Source organism: Styela clava, chromosome 1 (genome assembly GCF_964204865.1).
Source record: "Styela clava chromosome 1, kaStyClav1.hap1.2, whole genome shotgun sequence".
Lineage (NCBI taxonomy): Eukaryota > Metazoa > Chordata > Ascidiacea > Stolidobranchia > Styelidae > Styela > Styela clava.
In genome coordinates, this window is record NC_135250.1 from 6,468,292 (window position 1) to 6,495,824 (window position 27,533).

At 37.9% G+C, this 27,533-nt stretch overlaps 1 protein-coding gene across 5 annotated transcripts in view; it reads right to left on the minus strand.

The window, feature by feature from the left end:
- The window catches only part of LOC120341303 (uncharacterized), a 35,545-nt gene extending 9,501 nt beyond the window's left edge, over positions 1–26,044 (minus strand). Inside the window, exons 1-27 of one of the 5 annotated variants that reach the window (XM_078117525.1) lie at positions 25,873–26,044; positions 12,268–12,414; positions 11,972–12,094; positions 11,491–11,640; positions 11,246–11,410; positions 10,995–11,159; positions 10,457–10,609; positions 9,978–10,109; positions 9,777–9,878; positions 9,019–9,135; positions 8,505–8,624; positions 8,014–8,166; positions 6,051–6,170; positions 5,820–5,924; positions 5,313–5,423; positions 5,058–5,195; positions 4,528–4,671; positions 4,131–4,277; positions 3,850–4,041; positions 3,574–3,684; positions 3,313–3,450; positions 2,674–2,817; positions 1,991–2,137; positions 1,705–1,896; positions 1,429–1,539; positions 1,168–1,305; positions 520–663 (exon numbers count right to left, since the gene is read on the minus strand). In XM_078117525.1, coding sequence (XP_077973651.1) covers positions 520–663; positions 1,168–1,305; positions 1,429–1,539; positions 1,705–1,896; positions 1,991–2,137; positions 2,674–2,817; positions 3,313–3,450; positions 3,574–3,684; positions 3,850–4,041; positions 4,131–4,277; positions 4,528–4,671; positions 5,058–5,195; positions 5,313–5,423; positions 5,820–5,924; positions 6,051–6,170; positions 8,014–8,166; positions 8,505–8,624; positions 9,019–9,135; positions 9,777–9,878; positions 9,978–10,109; positions 10,457–10,609; positions 10,995–11,159; positions 11,246–11,410; positions 11,491–11,640; positions 11,972–12,094; positions 12,268–12,414; positions 25,873–25,980 — 3,717 coding nt within the window. In that variant the 5' untranslated portion in view covers positions 25,981–26,044. Of the gene's footprint in view, positions 1–519; positions 664–1,167; positions 1,306–1,428; positions 1,540–1,704; positions 1,897–1,990; positions 2,138–2,673; positions 2,818–3,312; positions 3,451–3,573; positions 3,685–3,849; positions 4,042–4,130; positions 4,278–4,527; positions 4,672–5,057; positions 5,196–5,312; positions 5,424–5,819; positions 5,925–6,050; positions 6,171–8,013; positions 8,167–8,504; positions 8,625–9,018; positions 9,136–9,776; positions 9,879–9,977; positions 10,110–10,456; positions 10,610–10,994; positions 11,160–11,245; positions 11,411–11,490; positions 11,641–11,971; positions 12,095–12,267; positions 12,415–13,002; positions 13,128–15,393; positions 15,589–25,872 lie in introns of those variants that run through there. The other 4 variants (XM_078117529.1, XM_078117530.1, XM_078117531.1 and 1 more) reach the window with 4 other exon arrangements.
- Between the last annotated feature and the right edge of the window lie 1,489 nt (positions 26,045–27,533).

Here is a 27,533-nt window from a genome sequence, read left to right on the forward strand (position 1 = left end):
GAATATATTTTGTTCGATAAAAAAAAATCACCGAATGTATCACATTGGATACTTGCGAAAAATTCCAGAATTTTCAATTTTGCATAAAAATTGGGTTTGAACCCATGTCATGTCATCCTTACTACTTATACTTGAAGTAGAATCGCTTATTGCAGGGTGGTCCAAGGTTGTCAACTCCGGGGCCACAAAGGTATTTTTGCATTGTTCGAGGGCCATATTAGTGCCAAGAGAATCTTTATTTAGTTATCTACATTTAGTGTTAGAAATATCTTCATAAAGGAACTATTTGGAACAGATAAAATGCTTGCTTCCGCAAATGTATTTGCTTTCGAACATCGATAAGATGCATAAAAATGGGGTTTGAACCCATGCCCATGTCATCCTTATTACTTCTCTTTGAAGTTGAATCGTTCATTACATGCCTTCCATCAAGTATGATTACATTTTAAATTAACCTACTGAAGTTTTTAGTTTTCAACCGGTGTTGAGGATCATTCATATATGAATGTTAAAACTTACTCTAGACTGCTTGACATCATCAATTTTCTTGGATTCTTCTGGTTTTTCATCAAAGAAAAGAGAATCAGATATTGGAGATTCTCTATCAGACTCTGAGTTCCTTTCTAGCAAATCAGTCAATTTGCTTTCAAGTCCAGATTCAGTCTAAACATAAAAAAGTTTTATATTATGATCAAGTTCGGTAACACTGTGAAGTAAATTCACCGACTTGGCAGAAACTAACTGTTCTGCGAAATAATGCAAATGATGGAATATCTGTTTTGTTATATTCCATTGAATTCAGTATGTAACAGTAACATATAATCTTCACAGATCTATCCAAAGGAAAAATTCTGCACCCTGACTTTTCTATCAATACCCTGTGATATTTGAACTGGCGATTTCAGATCAAGCACTTGTTCTCCTGTGAAGTTACCATTAGAGACAGAAATATTTGACGCGGGAGATTCAACTCCCTCGCTTGGGTTCAGATCATATGCCTGCCACCTCACCCAGGGTTTAACAAATTGGGTAGGCTCTGCTGAAAAACTTCGGGACACCCAAAATAAAGTAGCTGCTTACATATCAGTACCTGCTCATGCAGAGGCTTGTTCAGAGCAAAAAATAGTAAATGTGTTGTATAAAAAAGATTGAAATAAAAAAACAAACCTTTGATGGTATTCTATCGACATCCCCAATGTCCTCGACTGCTGCATACTGTGCCATTCTGGAAGAACCAAAAGTTTGAGAATCATTTGCGAATGCTGGAGTCTTTCTTCTCCTCCTCCTAGATGTTGGTGGAGTTTTCTAAATTTAAAAAAAATTACAGAACGTGTTACAAGAAAAGCTTGCAAAACGCCGTTACTAAATGCTGAATTCTAGAAAAATTGTCATTCAACATGGAATTCAAATCTATGTCAGCTAACTCACATCAAGAAATACTTCCACGCCATCATTGAAGAAACGAACATGAGTCTCAACCTCTGATTCTGAGCTGCTTTCCTGCAAATCAGTCAATTTGCTTTCAGGTCTTGATTCAGCCTGAATAAGAAAAATTTGTAAATTATAGGAAGAGAGAAGGCTTTGGGACAGCTTATTTAAAACTGAGTAGTTTACACAGCAAGTTTCGTATTTGAGTGACTTTATCACCTTGAGTGCTTAGAACCTCGCTTTGAGAAATCCTTATCAATAAAATACCAATCCTACCTCAGACGGCAATGATTTGACATCTTCAACCTCCTTGCTTGATTCCTGTTGTTCTCTGTTCAGAGAGATGGGAGAGGAAGTTGAAGGTTTAGCCACAGTGACTGAAGTCTTTTCTTGCAAATCACTATGTTCCGGTTTATACTCGACCGAGTCTGTGGTGTTATCACTGGTTGTCTTCGTTTCTGCTGGTAACTAAATTAGAAAATAAACAAAATTTTCAAAAGGAGAAAGTTTTATTAAAAAAAACAAGTGTTCGGATCATTGCAATCGCTTGCAAAACACGAACCTCTGATGGCATTTTATCACCATCACCAAGTTTCTCAACCGCCGCATCCTGTTCCATTTTGAAAGAATCGAAAGTTTGAGAATCATCTGCAGACGCTGAAGTCTTTTCTTGCAAATCACCCAAGATGTTTTCAGATTTTGTTTGACCCTGAAAAAAGCAAACAACAGAATATATTTTGTTCGATAAAAAAAAATCACAGAATGTATCACATTGGATGCTTGCGAAAAATTCCAGAATTTTCAATTTTGCATAAAAATGGGGTTTGAATCCATCATGTCATCCTTACTACTTCTACTTGAAGTAGAATCGCTTATTGCAGGGTGGTCCAAGGTTGTCAACTCCGGGGCCACAAAGTTATTCTTGCATTGTTCGTGGGCCATAAAAGTGCCAAGAGAATCTTTATTTAGTTATCTACATTTAGTGTAGGAAATATCTTCATAAAGGAACTATTCGGAACAGATAAAATGCTTGCTTCCGCAAATGTATTTGCTTTCAAACATGGATAAGATGCATACAAATGGGGTTTGAACCCATGCCCATGTCATCCTTACTACTTCCCTTTGAAGTTGAATCGTTCATTACATGCCATCCATCAAGTATGATTACATTTGAAATTAACCTACTAAAGTTTTTAGTTTTCAACCGGTGTTGAGGATCATTCATGTATGAATGTTAAAACTTACTCTAGACTGCTTGACATCATCAATTTTCTTGGATTCTTCTGGTTTTTCATCAAAGAAAAGAGAATCAGATATTGGAGATTCTCTATCAGACTCTGAGTTCCTTTCTAGCAAATCAGTCAATTTGCTTTCAAGTCCAGATTCAGTCTAAACATAAAAAAGTTTTATATTATGATCAAGTTCGGTAACACTGTGAAGTAAATTCACCAACTTGGCAGAAACTAACTGTTCTGCGAAATATTGCAAATGATGGAATATCTGTTTTGTTATAATCCATTGAATTCAGTATGTAACAGTAACATATAATCTTCACAGATCTATCCAAAGGAAAAATTCTGCACCATGACTTTTCTATCAATAACCTGTGATATTTGAACTGGCGATTTCAGACCAGGTTCTCCTGTGGAGTTTACGTTAGAGACAGAAATATGTGATGCAAGAGATTCAACTCTCTCGCTTGGGTTCAGATCATATGCCTGCCACCTCACCCAGGGTTTGACAAATTGGGTAGGCTCTGCCGAAAAACTTCGGACCACGAAAATAAAGTAGCTGCTTACATATCAGTACCTGCTCATGCAGAGGCTTGTTCAGAGCAAAAAATAATGTGTTGTATAAAAAAAGGTTGAAATAAAAAAAACAAACCTTTGATGGTATTCTATCGACATCTCCAATGTCCTTGACTGCTGCATACTGTGCCATTCTGGAAGAACCGACGGTTTGAGAATCATTTGCGAATGCTGGAGTCTTTCTTCTCCTCCTCCTAGATGTTGGTGGAGTTTTCTAAATTAAAAAAAAATTACAGAACGTGTTACAAGAAAAGCTTGCAAAACGCCGTTACTAAATGCTGAATTCTAGAAAATTTGTCATTCAACATGGAATTCAAATCTATGTCATCTAACTCACATCAAGAAATACTTCCACGCCATCATTGAAGAAACGAACATGAGTCTCAACCTCTGATTCTGAGCTGCTTTCCTGCAAATCAGTCAATTTGCTTTCAGGTCTTGATTCAGCCTGAATAAGAAAAATTTGTAAATTATAGGAAGAGAGACGGCTTTGGGACAGCTTATTTAAAACTGAGTAGTTTACACAGCAAGTTTCGTATTTGAGTGACTTTATCACCTTGAGTGCTTAGAACCTCGCTTTGAGAAATCCTTATCAATAAAATACCAATCCTACCTCAGACGGCAATGATTTGACATCTTCAACCTCCTTGCTTGATTCTTGTTGATCTCTGTTCAGAGAGATGGGAGAGGAAGTTGAAGGTTTAGCCACAGTGACTGAAGTCTTTTCTTGCATGTCACTATGTTCCGGTTTATACTCGGCCGAGTCTGTGGTGTTATCACCGGTTGTCTTCTCTTCTGATGGTAACTAAGTCAGAAAATGAACAAAATTTTCAAATGAGAAAGTTTTATTAAAACAAGTATTCGGATAATTGCAATTGCTTGCAAAACACGAACCTCTGATGGCATTTTATCACCATCACCAATTTCCTTGACCGCCGCATCCTGTTCCATTTTGGAAGAATGGAAAGTTTGAGAATCATCTGCAGATGCTGAAGTCTTTTCTTGCAAATCACCCAAGATGTTTTCAGGTTTTGCTTGACCCTTGAAAAAGCAGACAATAGAATAATATGGTTTGCTAAAAAGAAATTGAATGTATTACATTGCAATGCTTAAGAAAAGTTGCAATACAAGAATTATCAATTTTGCATAAAAATGGGTTTTGAACCCATGCCATGTCATCCTTACTACTTCTCCTTCAAAGTTGAATCATTTATTTAATGCCATCCGTCACGTATGACTACAGTTTTAAACAGGTGATTAGGATCATTCATGTATGAATGTTAAAACTTACTCTAGACTGCTTGACATCATCAATTTTCTTGGATTCTCCTGATTTTTCATCAAAGAAATGAGAATCGGATATTGGAGATTCTCTATCAGACTCTGAGTTCTTTCCTTGCAAATCAGTCAATTTGCTTTCGAGTCCAAAATAAGTCTAAATAAGAAAAATTTAAATAATATACAAGAAAAATAAAACTTTATAAAATTCAAGAAACCTAATTATTTGGATAATTATATATAGTGATAAAAAAGATGCATCGTTGATGAAGACGCATTCTACTAACAATAGTACCTCACTCAATGTATTTTTGAAAAAAGGCAGTGCAGTGGCCTAGTGGTACAGACGTCAGACTTAACTATGATGGTATCGCAGGTTCAAGTCCCATGCTCATCACCTAACCCAGGGTGCAATAGATTGAGTAGGCAATGCCAGACATTAAAAATTCCAGTCTTCTCAAATTCTTTTACGTAGCATAGCCTTGTTCAGAGCAAAAAAGGACAAATATGTCAAATTGAAAGGTTTAACATAAAAAACAAAACCTTCGATGGTATTCTATCGACTCCCCCAATTTCCTTGACTGCTGCATACTGTGCCATTCTGGAAGAACCAAAAGTTTGAGAATCATTTGCGAACGCTGAAGTCTTTCTTCGCCTCCTCCTGGATCTTGGTGGAGTTTTCTAAATTTAAAAAAAATCAGTGATACAGTGGGAACTTACGAAACGTTGTTACCTAATTTTTAATTCTGGATAAATTGTCATTCGATGAGGAATCCAAACCTATGTCAGCTAACTCACATCAAGAAATACTTCCACGCCATCGTTGAAGAAACGAACATGAGTCTCAACCTCTGATTCCGAGCTGCTTTCCTGCAAATCAGTCAATTTGCTTTCAGGTCTTGATTCAGCCTGAATATAATAAAAATTTGTAAATTATAGGATATGATTTTCAATTTTATCAGTGGGAGAGGAAAGTCGATGAGACGGCGTATTCATATGATGTACCACGACCTCTCGTCCGAAGCCTGGTTCATGGGGAGTATGGAAATAATTAATCAGTTGATTGTTTCAGATGATTTGGTTTGCATAAGTTGCTGAAATCTAATCACAAATTAAAACGTTCAAATTTCTATCATTAGAAGGTGAATTGCACTGTAATTCAGAACAGCCAAGCTAAACATTGTTACATGTTGTTTCATGTTAAATTTACTTCTAATTTTACCTGGGATGATATTTTTAAATTGCTTTGCACCTTTTTGTTTGGAGTGAAAGTTGTATAAAAAGCTTTAAATAAAAAAAAAAAACCTTTGTTGGAATTTTTTCGCCATCTCCAATTTCCTCGATTTTGGGAGAATCTCTTGCAGGTGGTGAAGTATTTCGTCGCCTCCTTCCAGATCTCGGTGGAGTTCTCTGAAATTTAAAAAAATCACAGAACATGTTACAGTAGTAGCTAACAAAAAGTCGTTAGTAAATTCTCAATTACGAATAAATTGTCTTTCATCAATAAGAACTCCAAACTTATGTCAGCTTACTCACTTCAAGAAATACTTCCACGCCATCGTTGAAGAAACGAACATGACACTCTGGAGATGAAACGTTCGATTCCGACTCGTACTGTTGGAAATTAGTCAACTCATAATCAAGTCCAGGATCAGGCTGAAAAGTACAATTGTGTATTATTTAGGATAAGTTTGGTAACAACTTGGAAAAAATCGTCAACTGATTACTGAATGTGATTTCAACTGGCATTAGTTAGGATTACTATCCAGCACAGATGTGGGGAACTTCTCTAGTCAGCGGGCCAGATGTGGGAAAATGAAGTACTCGGCAGGCCGGATGATTACAAAAAATTCTTCTGTATCTAATCTTTATTAGATGCTCATGGTGATGCTCTGGAATATTATACTGTCTATCTTGATACATTCTGGTTTATACAAAGAAATATTCATAACCTTTTATTTGGATGGATTTGGATTAATCAAGAAAAGCATGCAGAGCCGAAAAAGCACGCATGCTGATTTCCATGTTTCTGAAACTTGCGAGATTTGACGGAGCGCTTTCACGATGAATCGGAACCGAAAAAGCAAAAAGTGATTACTCAGCGCCAAGACGTCACTGGGCCATTAATACAGCACTTATCAAACACCAATATGACGGCGGAGGAGAAATTGCGTAATAAACCAGCGTAACTTCGACCTATTAATCAAGAAAACCATGCAGAACGGTAAAAGCACGATGCTGATTTCCAGGCTGAATCTTGCGAGATTTGAAGGAGCGCTTTCGCGATGAACCGAAAAGTATGATTACCAAGACGTCGCCGGGCCATCCCGCATGTATCCAACAGCAGTACGACGGCGTAAAAGAAATTGCGTAATAAACCAACGTAACTTCGTCTTTTCGGCTTTGGTAAAGCGATTGAGACGGTAGAAAAACAACAAAATGAAATTTTCCGCAGACCGGCAAAAAAGCCTCGCGGACCGACGGTTGGGAACCACTGATCTGAAGCATATAGAACTTTTATTGTGTAAATGAGTTCTCGATAAAACATGCCCTCCCCCAATAGTTTTCTGAGATTACATCGATTTTTTGAAAGTATCATTCGACAGACCAACTTTTCTAACAGTCATCTTCAGTGTGAATTTTAATCACTTCAGAAAATAGGGTGGGAGTTGACCTCGATGACCTCATGGTCGTATCGCTCCCTCCTTTTAATACCGAAGCAATTTTATTTGTGTTATGTATTTTTTTCGTATTGATGACTGGTTGACAAAATAATAAATCTGTTTATGTGGATATGGATAATGTTAATGTAATGTTTACAACGCTTTGTGCTTTGACCTTATATTGTTTGTTTAACAAGTGTGCTATCGCAATTGTTTGTTCACTTAGACTGTTTTCTAGGGTTTTATTAACTTAATGATTACTACTATACAACAAGATACAAGATGTAGCAACCTTGACGCACGCTAACCAAATGAAACCCAAGCTTTGCCACGCGACTATTAATATTTCAGATCGCTCGGCGATGGTGCCACATTGGCCACACTAGGTGGCGCTAATTCAATTTCATCACATTCACTAAGGCAATTGCTTGCTTTACCAGCTTGCACTGACAGTGCGGTGAGAGTAGATCGGCAACTTTCAGGAATGCTGCGTCGGACCACATTACAGGGTGTGGTTGGATACAGTCAGCGGGTCGGTCAATCCAGCCCGCGGGCCGTATGTTGCCCACCCCTGATTCAGCACTATCAATATATGATACCTGAAGGTTGTGTGACATTAAAGTAGCCAAATGCGTACAATGCAGACTCAATCAACAACCCTTATAGTTGAGGAGTTCGTAGCAAATTAAATAACAATTTGGGTCAAAAATTAGATACCCAAAGGTTGCGTGACATTAAAGTAATCAGACGTGTTCAGTGGAATATAATCAACCACTCGTATAATTGAGGATTTAACGTAAATTTGAGTGAGTATTAAAAATACAAAATGACTTTACCTTGGTTAGTACCGTTCTGTCTATTCCTTCTCTGTAGCCAATCTCTTGTTGGTCTTCAGAGAATGAACGAGCTGAAGGTGGTGGTGTTTCGTTCCAATAACCGAAGTTCTTTCTTTGGCAATCGATAAGACTTTCTCTGGGTGTTGGTTGAGTCTGTTTAAAACATAGAGATTAAGTATGAGCCTTCGTATGAAGTTGAGGATGTGGTTGTCTATGAGGGCAATTCAACATCATCCAAGATGGAATAAAGTGGATAAGCTGTATGAAACTGAAATTTTTTTCTGTTCTTTTGAAAACCTTGTCCGAAACAAGTGAATTGCTGGACATCTTGCTCTCATGGAGCGTCAATAAATCATTGATAATAAATATTTGGTGTTCCCGAAGTATACACCAAGATGGCGCACAACCTGAACATAGTAGGTGTACCAGGTTAGGGTTATCAGGTTGTGCGTCATTTTGGTGCACATACTTCGGTAGCGCCGAAAACTTACCTCAAAAGCTTGTCCAAAACTGAAAGAAACTGATGGTGTTGGAGGGGGAGGGTTTTCAATTGCAGATCCGAAGATTTTCCTCTGGAAGTAAGAAGAACGAGCTTCGGGGCTTGATGGAACCTGAATGAAATTGTGGAATAGAGAAATTAAATTTTGATAACATTAAGCTTGCGACGAGATGCCTAATATTAGGTACTCCCGCAGTATGTTAACCAAGATGGCAAACGCCGGAACGTAGTATGTGTACCAGGTTAGGCTATAATTTTATTCCAATTTTCCTTATTTTGGTTCTATTACAAGTTCAGGGACTAGCTAACTAAGTGACTCCCGTAGTATTTGTTCCTGAAATTAAGGCCCAACACTAACCTGGTACACACACTACATTCCGGTGTGTGCCATCTAGGTTCACATACTTCGTGAGCGCCCAATATTTTGTGTATATAATATATTAAGTGAATGTAAATTATTTGAATGGATTATTTATACATAGTAAGAGTAAACTTGAAAATTTTACCCGAAAAGGAAATCTGAATGCATCTGCCAAATTTTTCTTCGACTGAGGTGATTTTGTCACATCAGGAGTATAGTCATTGACAAGACGTGGTGTGCTCCCTGTGGTTCCAGATTGCGACTGTGATATGAACGTAAATATTGAAATTGTGGTTTTCAACAATCAGTAAGATATTTTTAATATTGGACAGTAAAGAACTCAACAAAAACTGAATCACCAAACTGAAAAACCAGTCGATATGTAATGGAGAAGCATGTGCTCTACTCGAAACACCGATTATAAAAATCTTGAAGTTACTCAAGTCACCCCAGAAAAACTGAATCAGAATCGTAATCAATTCATCGCCAGAGAGACATGACTCAGTGATTGGCTCGACCTTGATATAGGACTCACGCTCGGATAACTCACAACTGGAATTGACTTGTGGGATTAGCGACTACTGTCCAACACTAGACTCTACACAGACATATGCCATGTCTTAATTTTGAAACAATATAAAATCTTTCATCATATTAATAAGATACAGCAACCAACTATACAATGTTACAATAAGTGAATCTCGTTCAATTCCGCAATTTTAAAAATATATTTTTGCTGAGTGATATATTCGGCAAAAAGGCAACATAATAAAGGCCTAATTACCTAATGTATATAACATTAACAGTCGTGCTAGAGTCAAAATTGAACAAATATGTTTGAAGCAAAATTGAAACTACTAGGAATATTCAGAAACAAAAAATATATGTAATATAAACACTTACCCATATGGATGACTGTCCACCATCTCTTTTCACTGTACCCAGGTCTTTGAAATTGATAGACAGGAAAACCGAAGGTGGAGATGGTTTTTTTGGACCAAAGACCTTTGGATGGAAATTGAATAACGAATGTAAACACAAAAATTGAAATGTTATGAAATTTGGAAAAAAACAGCAATCGCAGTCCTATATATAATAAATTACCCATTGAGTTGCAGGATCGCCACATCCTACATGTCCGTCTGTCCCATCTTTTCTCTTGAATCGAAAGGTCGAAATTTGACCCAAGAGCTTTGGTTGGTAATGGAAGAAACGAGATTCAGGCCTGGCTGGTGTCTGAACGAAACAAGTTAGTTGCCGATCGCCTAAGCTAGTTGTTCTCATTATGTAACAATATTATAGATGAACTTTTTTATACATAGGATCAGTACTGTTAGAGCTATGTCCCACTTTTTAATGTGAATGTTATAAGACCACTTCTTTATATACCCACTGTTAATCATTTTCCCTTTCTGGGTGTGAGCATTTGTAAGACCCCATTTTTTGCATGTATCATGAGGCATTGTGATTAGAGGTAAATAGCATGTTGATGTATTTTAGTTGGATAGATATGAAATTGATGGATTGTTACGAATTCTTCCTCATGTGACAATACCCTGAGCAACGTATATATTATAACTTACTTCCTCAGTCAACTCTTTGTCATCCCCGTCCTTCTTGACTGGCTCATCTTGTTCACTGTTCAGTGAAAGTGGCTCAGAAGTTGGGGAATCCTTCACAGGGCTGGATGTTTTTCCTTGTGAGTCATCTGGATTGTTTCCAGGATTGACTGGATTCTGAAACAAATGGGTCCTAAATTTTATACCTGGCATTTCCTGGACATGCTGACAATCCGGTGATAACAAATAAAGGTACCTGAAGTATGTGAGCCAAGATGGCGGACACCGGAACATAGTATGTGTACCAGGATAGGGTTTGGCCATAATTTTATTACAATTTTTTCTGATTTTAGTTCTATTACGAGTTCGGGGACTAGCCAAGTGACTCTCGTAGTATTTGTATCTGAGATCATGGCCTAACCCCAACCTGGTACACATACTACGTTTCGGTCTCCACCATCTTGGTTCACATAATTCAAGAGTAGCCAATTAAGTTTCTATTACCAGTTTGTCACCATGTTGTTTTTATCACTGTTTTATAGATAATACTACGAAAACATACCTCAGAAGATAATTGTTTGCTATCTTCTGATTTTTTTGTTGTCTCACTTTGACCATTATTTTTAATGGTGGAGACAGGAGCAGAACGTGGAGATGGAGATTCAACCACTTTATTCAAGATCTTTTCTTTCAGAGCAGTGCGAACTGTCTGAGGTTTTGCTCGAATCTGAATAAGAATAAAGAATTGTTTGTTTTGGTAAAAATTGAACTCTAATCTATAAATCCAACAAATAATGCCAACAAAATTCTGACCATTTCGGTAGGATGTACCAGATATGGTGATCTGCAATCATCTCTCTGCTTTTTTTTCTTCTGGATAGATTTTGGTCTCACAGAAGTAGTGGATTTCACATCATCACATGACGGAGTATTGATCTTAACCTCCTTGTTATTTTCTTGCCCAGGTTTTGCTGGCGACTGAATCAAAATCGAAACAATTAGGCTATTTCGAAAAAAAAAAAAATTTCTAAATTTCACTTATTGTTAAGACGACATACATCTGGTGTTCGATTCAGAGCTCTTTCTGGTTTGTCTTGCGGTGTGGAACATCGGCTCAATGAAGAAGGTTGTGAATTTCCAGAATCCAATTTAGGAATGGAATTCTGTTTCCTCCGCTCACGGCCATTTCTGTATGTTCTGGGTGTTGCCTGCAAGAAATTACAAGTTAAGTTAACAACAATTTGCCAGACATGAAGCTAGTTTTGATTGATAAAAATAGCAGTTGATTTCATAATGTGACAAAATATGTAGAACTACCAGATTCTAAATAACTTTGTCGTTTTTCTACGTTTGTCCATTTAGTAGAGGTACAGTGTTACTGGGATCACATTGCCAACATATTTAGACCAATGTTTCATTGCACCTTGTCTAACACAGTAAAATATGACTTGCGCTGATGTAGAAAGGTTCCATAGAACAGATGAATTGAGTTGAAAGTTATGCATCATACTAAAATAGACTACAAGAGAAAATATTTACCTGCGAGACATCGTCATGTGAAGATGTATTCCCAACAGAAGGAATTGGTTTATTCGCTGCTGCTGGTTTTACTTTGATTAGCTTCGGAACAGATTTCGGATTTGTACCAAATTCTGTCGAAACCTAAAATAAATTCAGCATGCAACATAAAAATCAAAAGGGATATTTTATCACATATGAGCAAGAATTTAGTTGCTAGAATTGGCAATTTAGCAGCAAAATCCAGTTTTTGTTTGATAGGTTGCAATTAGATATGTAGTTAGTCAAGTTAATACTACATCAATTTAATATCTTACTCTGTTTTTCCTGGTGAAGCGAAGAATTGTCAAGATCCATGTTAGACCTGCCAGAAAGCAGCGGAATGGTGAGAAGTTTTCAGAGGTTGCAAACCTCTCAGAGGCCGCAGACCTCTGAGAGTTAGCGATGTTCTTCCTCTCTAACTCCTGTAATTTGTTTACAACTTTATGACATGCATTCTTTGGGGTCTAGTATATTATAGGGATCATTGAAACGAGAGAAAATAAGACTTTGTATACGACATAGCTTGCTTAATTTGGGTGATCGTCTGCACATTTTGAATAACCAGCCTTACATTTGGCGAATATTATTACGTTGTTGTGATGTGGGCATGTGGCAGTGACATAATTTTTGTATGGGGGGTTTGGAATGATCAGGATTTAGAAATATCAGGAATGAACATCTGAAAAACTGTTGAGACCACTAGAAGCACTTGTGGTACTTCGACCGTTCGATAGCCACGTCTGGATTAGTTGATCGCATTTGATGCATTTAATAACACACACCCATGAAATGACTTGAACCATTTTTATGCACTGTTGTGTATTTTGAAAAACAAGAAGAATACAGTACTGTACATGTGCAAAATACGATGTACATATACAATATTTGAGTCTGGGCAAGCCCGATAGAGCATATTATTTCATAACAAATGCAAGTTTGCCGCTGCCGAAGTTTAGAAATTAACATGACGAATATCAAACTTTTGCAGTATGCGAAAGTTATTGTCTCACTCCAAGAGTAGTCGAACTTGAAGGAAATTGTAAATTAGATACTGATGTTTGAGCAGTCATGTAACATTTATAGTTTGAGAATATTGATTTTTCGCTGTTCAGATAATACATGGATATCTGGCGAGATTTTACGAATTTCCACAAATTTACACCACTTACGACTAAAAATTAGGCAGACTTCAGATCTGAATTGTATGATTTTAATACATATTTTTAAAGGATGAAATGTTTACTATAGGTTCAATTACATAATTGAATTAACAAATCAAATGGAACATAAAAAATACAAATGTTTGTGGTAATTTCATTGAAAATGCACCCACAGAGCCGAGCTTATTGGCAGCGTTGGATTTTTTTTGTATGCGTGTGCGCAGTTATATGCATATTCAGTACTCATTCTTTTTTGTGTATAACCTTTTATACCTACCGTATATCTAACAGAAAGTTAGGTATGAAACCTTATGTGCTTAAAATATAACCCAAATTCCACCTAAAATACCTAAATTAACACTTTTAATCCATCGGGTGTGAAACGCAAGCCCATTTTTATTATGAGGGATATAACACTAAAATATAGTCTCTGTAATTCGGACATTGTGATTCCAATTAGAGTCAATGAAATAGGCTAGTTTGTGTCTCTTTATGGTCAGCAAATTAGGGTGAATGTGAGTCAAAGAAAAAATATATGCTTACGAGTGTAGCCAATATATGAAGAGAAACACTCAATCGTTGAACTCTATTCACTCATTGCAAATACAAATTGCAAAAAACAAATCAAATATCGTAGGTACCTGTACGGTACTAAAGCAAAGCTATCCATTCGGCAAGAGTCCGCCGGCTTTGGCGGCAATTCTCTTATGTACCTAACTAGACTATTCCCCGTAGGATTCAACCCTGCAAACCAAGGAAGGGAAATACCGGTACCGTAACAAATGCAATGACAACTATGTTTTTAACACTTTAAACAAGGCGTCAACCTCTTCCATATCATCTCTTATAAGATAGGATTTACATATTTTTCCTGTAGGAGAGGAAAGGTGATATGACGGCTTAACTATATGGCGAACCACGTCCTCATGTCCGGTTACCATTCCATGTCGGGTATGGTATTAGTTAGTTATTTGTTTCTGGAAGCATGGATTTGAGAGAATTTGGTAGAGAAAGCCGTAACCAACCAGCAATTCCGTGAACCCCCCTACGGCAGCGAGGAGTCCAGCAATACTCTCACACAAAACCATCACCGCATGGGATTCGAACCTGCGAACCCAGGCAGAGTAATCAGAAGTGCGATGGCAAGCGTATTCCTAACACTTAGCATGGCGAGCGAAGCCGCCGCGCCAATATAAGCCTACCGGTAACCTGTGTGGCTGGTGGCTAATCAGATCCTGTCACGAATATAGCCCACCGGTAGGGTATACGTACAAAATGAAGGCTGGTCTCTGCGCCAACGTAGAGTGGGTTCGCGTACTGGTACCGTAGCTGCGGGTTGTTTAGTCGGTAACGGTACAGGTACTGGTAGGCTACTACTTTTTCTATCATCAAGTCCATGAAAGATGGAAAAAATAGCTGGCTAATCCCATACCAGACATGGACTGGCAAACGAATCAGAAGCCGTGATAGGTAATATGGTCGGCCGTCTTACAGGCTTCACTCCTCCCAGGGATAAATACCGGTACTAGCCTAAATCCTATCTAAATACATAAACGTCAGTCACGCGCGAACCGAGGCGGGCGGAATGGTCTTCCGCGTCAATAAACTTCCGCGTTCAAAGGTTAAATATAATTCGTAAACATTGATCATTCAAATCAAATCCCACGCAGAAAAATTAGTATGGGGTTCGAACCTAGGAGCCATATCTACGAAGTCAATATTGTTACGTAATCACTAGGTCATGTCGACCCATCCCAATATTTCCAAAAAAGAGAGGGAGTTCACGGGCCGATAGCTCAGATGGAAAAGAGATATGCCCAATGCGTCAGGCGATCCAATCGATTCTTACAAGGCCATGGTATTTTGATATATGAACAGTATATCCATCCAGACCATCTCCCAAACACCCTATCTGACAAGAATGTGAATTGTAGAAGCCCATATATACTTTATTATATTGTGTACAATTAATCAGGTCCTACGTTCAAGTGCGCTAAACGCCAAGCCCATAGCATTGTCACGAGAGTGAACAGTGGGTTTGATATTTAAGTCAGCTGCACAAGACGTGGTACCCTAACCCTTCTTATATATAATGCGCGGTAGGTCAGTGCTTGAACAGCATTGGTTAACGTACAAACCAGCAGAGAATTCCACTGAAAAGTGTATCGCTTCTAACCCTTCGATATGATAAATAATTTTTTTTCAAGTGTCTAAAATATTTTTAACAACATATCTTCTCACCCGTTTTTTATTCTCCCTGCTTCTTTTCTTCCGTCCACAAGAAATTCGTTTGGTTGATTGGTTAAATAAACTATCGGAATCGGCGATCCCGACTTTATTTCGCCTCATTTAATGCCGCTTTATACAGCATATTGTCGAACGGGAAATTAAACGTTACCGTATCATAACCCATTTTGACTAAAGTCAATTTGAAATGAATTTGCGAATAAAATGGGGAAATTATGACGTCACAAACCTAATAATTAAACCTACCGGGGTATTGACGGTACAGGAAGATAACGAGTTCGGATCACATTAGAACAAGTTTAGAATATTTTCGAATCCGAATCTTCACATCGAACCTATTTTATGACGTCATAATAAAATACAGATTTTACTACTACTACTCTCTATTTCGTACAGTGTGAACCACTAGCCCGGGAATTGCAATAATGGGGTCCATAAAATGAGTTTAAATGGTTTTGCTGTAATCTCAGTTCAAGATATAGGGTGGTAAGACACGAGTTCGGATACCTGATCGCTCAATATTCACTAACTTGGAATGACTCTTGCGAACTACCCACTAAAAAGGATACGCGAGTTGGTGTAACAACAACTCGGGCTTCGTTTAGTAGACGGTGCGTGGCGCGTGAAGGAGATGTGAATACAGCCATGTGCAGCTTATATAGCGAGATATTTACTTTGGTGTGGTACTGAATAAAACTGAAGCAAGTATAATTTTAAAATGGGCCACACATATGGATTCGCGAGAACCCGTTCTTGGAATATCGTGATGATCATCAAACCCGTTTTTGTTTTTCGATTTAGACGTTGGAAAAAGGGTTGCATGCAAAGAGGCTGGCATCAAGCGTCCTATTTGATGTTTCAAAAGGTTATGTATTAGATTTATCTGAAACGTGTCATGTTGATGCATCTTACGTAGTGACACTCATACATTTTCTAAAATGATGGAACCTGATGATAGTGTGAGTTCGATAACCAACAATTGGTTCTATCGTATCTCTGACGCCGTTACACTGTTTGTTGACTTTTTTGTTTGCGCGGGTTCATTCATGGTGATACTGTATCAAGATAGTTAGTAGGCCTTCGCAATCTCATACACATGAGGGAAACATTTTATTACATTGAGTCTTACGGGTAATGTGATTACCGAAGCATAATTAGGCTTCCCGCTGCTTGTCAGCAGGGAACCTATTGTATTCCTGTGTTTTATTATTATTATTTATTTATTATTATTATTATTATTATTATTTTTTTTTCAAATTGGTCCTACAAACTTGAAATTCACCTCAAATGTGCAGAAGTTCTCAGCTAGCAATAAAATGCAAATTTTATGCATGATTGACCACGCTTTCACGCTCCAGTGAGCAAAACGCGTATTCAGTTTTTTTGCGATTTCTCAAAATTGATACATGGTATTGGGTTGAAATTCATATCAATGATTAATGGAAATGTTCCGGATACAATATGTCAAGGATACGCATGAGTGACCTAGTCGATACGCTCCAGTGAGCAATATAGGATTTTACATTTTCATCTTCTTCTCGAGAACGACACTACTTAGAGACTTGAAATTTACATCACATGCAGACAATAAGTCCCACATCATAATTTGCAAATTTTATGCATGACTGACCACGCTTTCACGCTCCAGTGAGCAAAACGCGTTTTCAGTTTTTTGCGATTTCTAAAAATTGATACATGCTATTGGGTTGAAATTCATACCAATGATTAATGGACATGTTCCGGATACGACATGTCAAGGATACGCATGAGTGACCTCGGCGATACGCTCCAGTGAGCAATATAGGATTTCACATTTTCATCTTCTTCTCGAGAACGACACTACTTAGAGACTTGAAATTTAAATCACATTCAGATAATAGGTCTTCCATCATGAATTGCAAATTTTATGCATGACTGACCACGTTTTCACGCTCCAGTGAACAAAACGCGTTTTCAGTTTTTTTGCGATTTCTCAAAATTGTTACATGCTATTGGGTTGAAATTCATAACAATGATTAATGGACATGTTCCGGATACGACATATCAAGGATACGCATGAGTGACCTCGGCGATATGCTCCAGTGAGCAATATAGGATTTTACATTTTCATCTTCTTCTCGGGAAGGACACTACTTAGAGACTTGAAATTTACATCACATGCAGATAATGAATCCCCCATCATAAACTGCAAATTTTATGCATGACTGACCACGCTTTCACGCTCCAGTGAGCAAAACGCGTCTTCAGCTTTTTTTACGCGGGAAGCCTGTTAAAGCTGCACGCAGCTCTAGTTTTGCATTGGTTTTCTATTCATGGTCAGTACGTCTTGTTTGGACGTCCGAGAGATTTTTCATTCTGATTCGATATGGAGAAATATTCGTCTACATGCTTTAACATAAGCAGCCATGCTACAGATTGCGTCTCTGCAGATACCCAGTGGTTATTATACTGTAGGTTGATGCTTGAATAAACACGAAATAAACATTAGTCCAATGCTTTTCAAAACCGAAAAATCTAAACCCCAGCTTAGTACCGTTAGAGTAGTGGGTCCAAAATTACTCTGCAGGTACCAGACTACAGTACTCTTATCCGAGTTAGACAATTTAGAAATTTTTGATACTGATGTTGTGATTAGATAAAGGACTTGGCCGAACTGGATGAAATTTTTCACGTGGCTCATCCTGTCACCCAAGTATTGTGCGTTTTACACAAAATCCGGATTGGTTTTTTGTTCCCATTGTAGCAGCGAAAAATCTGTCGATCATTTATTTACTCACCATCAGCCGCTATTTTCTTTTAAAACTTTCCTTTAAAATTAAATTCCGAGAACGTTACCCTACGCGGAAGGAAATACTCTTTCGAACGAGTCGCCTTACGAAGTTACGAGTCGCGTTATTTAACAAACTTTTTTAAAACATATTTTAAATAACATTGAGTCTGGTTTAACTACGTCTTTCGACCAGTTTCATTTTTAGCACTGATGGCATTCAAAATTTTAGGAACATATTATTCTCTTTCGTATCAAAGTCAACTACAACCGATTCCTTCATTTAAAAAAACGTGCCGATTTATAGCCCTATAACTGAACATCTTTTTTACTAATGTATATCACTACATGAACTATATTAACATGATACGCTTCATAAAAAGACAATAGATAACTTTGGAAATGTTATATATATATTGCTATTGGCCAGTTTAAGAAAGGCTTCGCCGTACGACAAAGGAAGTTTATTGAGCTCTTATTTGTATGCTATTTTCATGATTAAACTTTCTACTAAATTAAACTATGATCGATGCGTGTTTTCGCCGCTGCTATTGAAGTGAAACAGACAGACAGCGCGTAATCAAAATCCTTATAAAAATTGCAAACTTATGCTCTGGTGACCATATTTCCCAAATGACTTAACGTTAAAAAAAGTTGTTTTCTCATGTCACTTTTTATTTTTCTGCGTGCGATAACTTTTAAACAGCCATCCATGAGCCTCCAATGAGATGTGATTGAGTGCAAGACATTATCTTTGTGTAAGATATTTCAAGAATGAGTCTTCACAAAAAAAACTGCCTTGTGTAGCTACCCCAAAATCAAACATGTTGTCTATATGGAAGACCAGTACATGTTCTCGCAGAACGCGATTCAAATGCGATGGGTACCATAATATATACCGTATTTCTTTGTGTATAATACGCACTTCTGGTTCCAGATTTCATCTTCAAAATTAGGGGATGCGTATTATACATTGGTATAGGAAATTTTCAAAAAATCCTGATCGATATTTTACATGCAATTGCAAAATACACATGTTTTCATTCTGTCTTATTTCTATTAATTTTATGTGACAAAGTCCGTAATAACCAGATCATGCTTGTTGCAGTAGAATCACACCCACGGAATTGACTATCTTGTCTAACAAAGGACAACGCATCTATTTCAATAACCAGTGTATATAAGTGATAAGAACCACACTTCAAGTGGATAGTTTGATTTTTGTTGTCGTCCAGTCTGGCGTCCCTCATTTCTGTTTTGCCGTATCGGCAAAACTGAATGTTCCTAAATCATTTTTTCTCACTCTGAATTGCGGCTTGTTTCATTTCTCCCGTTTTGACCAATCGGCAAACCTAACGCCCACATTTTTTCCCAACCATTTTCAAAATGCTCTAAGATAAGTAACAGCGCGATAATTCGAAGCCGGGTAACAGCACTCCGAGATTGACAGACACAGACCTGCCAAGGTCATAAACACTTGAAACATATCATTAAATCACAGTGAAACTTGCTAGGCTGGCTTCCCGAAAATACCAAATGCGGTCGACCCAAGTGACCGAGTGAGTGACTGAATTCGACCGTGCGTATTATGCATGGACTTACATATTTCCATACAACCAACATCCTAAAAGAGCCCCGCGTATTATACATGGGTACGTATTATACACGGAGAAATACGGCATCCACTTCTTACTCCTTATCGTGCGTGTCTGTGTGAAGTCTTTTTCACACCTGCGCCCCGCGACCCAAACGTAATGCATTACCGTTAAATATTTCAGGAACTTCATCACCTTTTCTAGTTGTGTTAATACGCTCAAATGGCCATTTTTTGTTAAAATATTGAAAACAGTTGTAACAATTGTAAATACAAAATGAATGAACAAACTGAAAATATTGTTCGCAAAAGACATGCTATAATTTCAATAGCTCAGCTCTATACAGTCATCGAATTCGATCTGTAGTTTTGGAAAAACAAGCCCGCAAACTTGGCAGTCTGGAGCAAGAATCAAAATCTATTCAAATCGGAGTCGTTAAAGCAGTGTTTCCCAACCCGAGTCCGCGGTCTCAAATGAGTCCGCAGAGCGTTTGAATGAGTCCGCAACGAGACATAAATTCACTGCGTACGGCAAACGTTTTCGCAAAACCCAACTATCAGCCAAGTTACGATTTGCGGTAGAATTTACATAAAACATAAAAAGCAAGTTTATTCACATAACATTAATTGAGTCAATAATTACTGGTTACGGAGTAGGGCTGGGCATATATTCGAATATTCAACTATTAGAATAGCAATTTACTATTCGAAAATTTGGTAACAGGTGACGCGACAGGTCACTTGCGCGTCGCTTAATCAAACCATTGGATTCACAACTCCGACGAGACGGCACACGTGTGGATAGATAGATACCCAAGTGAGTATCGAGTTCGAACAACGAGGAATATTTTTTTTTCTGGTGGCAACCCAAATTTTCTAATTTGAAAAGCGGCAATACAAAATACTGAAAATAAAACGGAGAACACCATAAGTTGTGTTTTATGATGGTCCGCGACCGATTAAAAACGCTTTTTTAGACATTGCAAATCGCAAAATTTCGGGTGCTACCGTAGTAGGCTATACGTACCAGGGCATTTTCCATTAGGATTCTTTGCCTTATTGCCTCCACATTGGTAGGTACAGTACTGGAACGCCGTTCAGGAATTCACAAAAATACCAATTCAAAACAAAATATAATCGGGCACTTCACCACGCATTTTTGTGTCCACGGATTGTCATGATATCTAGTAGGCCTAATGCTTTTATTTCGTCAACACAACCGCAGAATAAAATGATCACAATTAAATTAATGAAAAAGCAAAGCGATGAATATGTATTTTTGATTTACTAATATACTTTAAATATATTTTAGTAGGATAATAGATAGTAGGATTTTTCTAACGACGATAACAAACTCGCAAGATCGCAAAAAATATGCACCGAAACTAAATATAATTGGGCAATATATTATCACATTATTATGTTCGGAGATTGCCGTGGCATTTTGAAGAAGTAATTCTTTCATCTTGTCGTAAGTCGACGATGTCGCTACCGTAAACACAATTAAATTAAAATAGAATGACATTTTGAATTCTCGTCGTTGTCATGGACTGAATATTGTACGACAGAAAAGATCATTTATACACTAAAGAAGTCGGCTCTTAACGAACGCGTAATTGCGGCGAATTATCGATTTTGAAATCCGTTAAAATTCTGTTGTGTTTGGTTTTATTGCTTCTTCACAGAGAGTACGGTTGCAATAAACAACCTTGAGTCCGCAAAGGTTTACGACGGTGAGAAAATAGTCCGCGCCAAAAAAAGGTTGGGAAACGCTGCGTTAAAGGTTTACAATATTTTTTGACTCCACTCCCATCATTTTTTTTGTTGTGTCGAAAAGAACAAAACGTCCGACAATGCCTAACCAAACAGAATGCCTTGGAATCACATTATTGATATATATATATATCAGTGGCGGCGCGTCAATAGCGCCAACCGGGGCAATGCCCCGGTTGTTTTTTCGGTATAATAAAAAATATTCGAAAAATACCTCAATAACGGTTGCACAGACTGTCTACACTAGCCATATTCTCCCGACATGGTTCATTTTTCGCTCGCAAAGCCTTCGCCGAACGTCGACGGGGCGACGCCGATTTTGCCCCGGTTGCTCATTGTATATCGTATTCTCTCTTTTATCTTCCACTCGCCGCGTTTGTCTCGTTTGTTTTCTGTTTCTTTTACTAAATCATCGAGGCCGATCGGGGCTAGCCCCGAAATTATGACGACACAATGCCGACGTTTCTTACAACAACGTGTTGACATATTCACGCATTCCTTCTCGTTCGTTGGTTGCTTGAAGAGTTGATAGTTTCCTCGCCTTCGTTTTTGTCGCTTGTTTCGCTATTTGAATCAGTTAGATTCATTTGCTTTCGATTTTCCACATTCCTTTCGAGCTCCTCACTTCTTTCCGGCTTCGCATTTCTTAGCCTTACCTCATAATGAATAAGGTTGATGCACTACTTCGCACTCCGTTTTCGCAGCTGCCGCTGGAACAAAAATTAGAGATACAACGTCTTGGGCCTTATCAACCAAAAAATTGTTCACTGGAACAATCCCATGACGGAGGAAAGCGTCGGCGTACATTCTGCGCAGAAACTTGGTATAAAAAACACGAATGGTTGTGTTACAGCAAGGACAAAAATGCACTTTTTTGTTTTTATTACCTACTTTTTGCTACCGCCCGTGACTCACGTTGGTGTAAATTTGGTTTTAGAGATCTTAAACATCTTTCCGAGCGTGCCAGGGATCATCAATTTTCTATGGAGCATCTGGACAACGCAGTAAAATACCGAACATTCGGAAATGTTAATATTGCAGCACAGTTGGATGAAGGACACGTGGTTTCTATTCGTCGGCACAACCAAAACGTCGAGAAAAACCGCCATGTTCTCGGTCGATTGATAGATGTTTTGAAGTTCATTGGTTGTCACGAGCTGTCCCTCCGTGGGCACGATGAACGGGCTGGCTCTTCAAATAGAGGGGTATTTTTGGATATGGTGGAATACACCGCATCCCTAGATACAGTATTGAGAGATCATCTTGATGCCGCAACTGTTTCGAAAGGGACATCTAAGGATATCCAAAATGATTTGCTCGACTCAATGTATAAAATTTATTTACAACATTTGGCTCTGGAAATTGAGAATTGCCAGTTCCTTTCGATTCAGTCTGACGAGACAACTGACATCACGTGCGTTTCCCAACTGGCTGTGATTTTTCGGTTTGTGAAAGATGGTAAACCTACCGAGAGATTTCACAGCTTTGTACCAATCGTTGATCGCACGGCTTGCGGGATATCGGCTGTACTGAAAGAAGTGTTACAGCCTTACAACGCGAAGTCAAAATTGATAGCTCAAACTTATGACGGCGCGGCAGTCATGATTGGGTCGAAACATGGTGTTCAAGTTTATATAAAAAAGAGATTTTCCTCATGCGCATTTTTTACATTGTTATGCACACCAATTTAACCTCGTTATTAAAAATATGTGTCTTGATACCCCTCTCGTCCGTATATTTTTTGCAAATGTTTCGGGGTTTTCTTCATTTTTTTCCGTTTCGCCGAAGCGCTCTGACCTCCTTCGCCAGATATGTAGCCGCCGTCTCCCAGCTTGTGCACCAACACGTTGGAACTTCCAATCACGCGTGGTGCAGGGCGTGTCCGAAATTAGGTCTGAGCTCATTGAGTGTTTCAATGGCATTCAGAGCTCTCCGGTTTGGGACGAACGCTCTGTGAGGGAGGCGGCAGGTCTAAAGCGTCTGCTAGAAGATGGTGAGTTTTCATTTTTTCTCGCTTTTTTCTCCACAATATTCTATCACGTGGATGTATTATACGGCGCATTGCAGTCAAGTCTAATGGATGGAGCGTCTGTGCAGTCGTGTATCTCAGACTTCTGCGATGCTGTATCTCGTATCCGGGAAACAATAAAATACGACGACACATGGAGTGCTTCTTTACGCCGCGGGCAAACAACGCAGCGTTTGATTTTGTCTGCAAAGGAATGCTGTGACATTCTGGTGATTCAAATAGGCGATCGTCTGCGCACTGAACACCTTGCCGCGTTCTCTTGATGAACCCCAAAAATTTTTCAAAATTTGCACGTCAATTTCCCATCCATTTGTTGGCTACTGTCTCCAAATTTTACCCTATGATAAACGTGGGTAAATTGGAAAATGAATTGCGATGTATATACACCAATCAAACTTTTTTGAACATCACATCAACTTGCGCGCTCTATGGGTTCCTCATAGATAACACTCTAGTAACTACCTTTGCGGCGTCTGCAAAATTTCTGGACATCATTTTGACGATGCCTATTTCTTCCGCCCACGCAGAGCGAACATTCAGCACGCTGAAGCGTATTAAAACGTATCTCAGAAGCACAATGAAGCAAGATAGATTAAATTCCTTGGCTGTTTTATCCATTTACAGAGACGTTATTTCTGGGATGCATGACTTTAATCAGCGCGTTATTGAGCATTTTGCTTCCAAGAAACCGCGGCGTGTTGCATATATGTTCAAGCAGTAGAAGTCAAGCAGCATATATATCTATGAGTGAGCGACGCATGTCCTTATATTTGCATTACTTTCCTTTCTTCATAGTGACGTTTTAAACCTTATTTTAGGTTTTGTCTGCTTTCCCGAAGTTTCTGTTAATATGTCATTGTATTCATCTGGGTAAATATTGCCTTTCCTTTTGAAAGAGGTTTCAAAATAAACTCTGTCTATATTTATTAATCCCCTGACTTGGACCGGTTTTAAAGACACTTTCTTATCGTTAAAAATTGTCGTTTTTGCCGATTGGTTGTTACCGATGGAATGGTTTTTATACTCACAAAATGATGGGAGAACTTACAGCGCTCATCCTGTCCCCGTAGATGGGGGTGACTTGGTCCCGAAGTAGCTTGCCCCGGTTGTCAAAATGACCACGCGCCGCCCCTGATATATATAAGATTTACTCAAAACGTATGTTTTGTCCTATTGGGTTCAGTTGGTAAATCAGTTGTTCTGCAATTGTACGCAATAGTCCACATTCGTAATATTGCGTCTTGGAAGTCTGTACAATTAATGCAATTAGCTCGAAGATGAACTATATTTTATATCTTCGCCAAATATTCACATCAATTTTAGATTACAATAATCATTCAGGTTCCAAGAAATATAATTAAAACTAAGTGAATGCCGCTCACATACAGTATTGTTAGAAACATTCATACAGTTTTGTATATTCTATCTAACAAAAATATAACAAAATGTATCGACTCAAATCATGTTGATTTGGGAATACGTGTCCAAGTGGTGTAGTCTCAGACATTCTAGTCACAAGTAAAATGTAGCCTACCTTTCAGATGTATTCGTTGTTTCATCTCTCGATGTGCTTAAACGCGACTTTGTTGCACCTTCGAAAAAAATGCCTGCGACGGCGCTAGCAATCTTGCGTAGTGATTATCCTCTAGTCGTCTAGTTCGACAAAAATAAGCGAATCGCTACGACGCATCATATCAGCGTATATCGGTAATTAGCGCCGATCATTTATCAATGATGTAGAATTCACCATAATGCCTAATTCTTTGCAATGTTAGGATCCTACTCCTTTCCCCATTTCATTCTATTTTTGGTGATTGTAAGACTCATAAAACAGAGACAAATAAATTAATTGGTAAGATGGAGAAGGTCAATTGTAAAAACGAGGACATATTTAGAATCGGTGATAGCGCCGGCGAAATTGACTACGGAAGTTGACTGTGATGTCCTTTGCATTGACTAACAATCCAGTATAAGTCAAACGCCAATGCAATTGAAACGAACATCAACACAATATGCCATGTAAAACTCACCACAACAACAACATTACAAACGATACATTGCATCTATCTCTATCGCCCACTAGCGGATACTCAGAAATAGACAAAATGTAGCGCACAAAATGTAGAGCACAAAATGGCAAACCAAACTAGATGGTGCCTGAAAAATTGGTCCAAAAGCCATTAGTAGACCAATTGTAACTCTAGACTAACGTAAATCATCTAGCCTAAAGATTATTCCACCAATCTGCACACTACCAGACGCATAAAATATCTATGAAATTGTCATGTAATAATGTTAATGATATCTCACCCTCTTTTTATTCTCTCTGCTTCGTTTCTTTCTTCCACAGGAAATTCGTTTGGTTGATTGGTTGAATAAACTATCGGAATCGGCGATCCCGACTTTATTTCGCCTCATTTAATGCTGTTTTATACAGCATATTACAGAACGGGAAATTAAACGTTACCGCATCATAACCCATTTTGACTAATTTCGATTTAAAATTAAGTTGAGAATAAAATAGGGAATTGTGACGTCATAACCTTAATAATTATAACCTCCTGAGGTATCGACGGAATAAAAAATAATATAAAATAACGAGTTCGGATAACATTAGAACAAGTTTAGAATATTTTCGAATACGGATCTTCGCATCGAACCTATTTTATGACGTCATAAGTAAGACACGATTTTCTCCAGATACTCAATCGCGCAATATTCTTGAACTTGGAATATCTCATGCGAACTATGCCAAGTGCGTGAAGGAGTTACGAATACAAACATATGCAGATTATTTAGCAGATATATAAACTAGGCTAGGGTGTGTCAATAAAACGAAGCAAGCATAATTTCGGGTTTTGCACAGGGTTCGTGCGAACCTGTTCTTGGAATGTCGTGATAATCAGTGGCTTCGTTCTTGATCTTTGATTTAGACGTTGGATGACTGCAGTAAAAAAAGTTCATTTCGTTGTTGCTTATCATGTTAGCATTCTTTTCTTCTAAGTATTAATGTTGCCATAGTGATCAATTGGAAGTGTCCCTTGTGTTCTGCTCCCATATAGTATATTTTATTACTTACTTAAATAGGTTAGTAATTCTACTGACATTTCTACTTCTGCATTCAATCTTTTGTCATGCTGGTGATACATTTTACCACATTTTTTGAGCCCACCATCCACTGATATACAGTATATAAACATCTTTATTTTTTTCTTTTTTCATATATCGAGAGAGAAAGCGAGAATTTATTGTTTCGTCAACCAGAAAACACATCAAATAAAATACATTAATAAGAAAATGAGCGGAATAAAATGGTATGAGGTAACGATACAACCATTTACATTCTTCTGAGTCAGTTACCACCCAATACAACACGTGAATAAATACATAAATTGACACAGGCTCTTTTTTTATTGAACTCTAAGTTTATAGAAAACTATTTACTGTCTATTTACAAAACGTAATCTGATTAGTATGAGGATAAATTTTGGATTAGTCTGATTAGGGTTGGGAATTTATTCTAAAAAAGACATATTCATAACATTAACATAATTTAATTGTTTTTTTAAATTAATTTGATTGAAGAAAAAGAGGAGTGCTTTTCGTAATAGATGAATGTTTGTATATATTATTGTTTACCATCATTTGAAACCCATGGAATTTTCTTGTGTAAATGAGTTCTCAACAAAACATGCCCTCCCCCAGTGTGAATTTTTTTGTGATTACCGTATTTGCTCGTTTAATAGCCCGGGCGCTTATTTTTTTAAACATACTCACTAACCGGCCCTTATTCAAGCAGGGGCGCTTGTTGTTTTTAAAGTAAAATTACACAAAAAAATACCGGTAGATAAGATCGATCGTTACAATAATTAATACTGTATGTATATTGTCATTTCCAGTTCTCAAGTATAATTTAAACGAGAATAATGAAAATTTTGACATTTTCTACGCACCGCAGGTACAAATCCGCA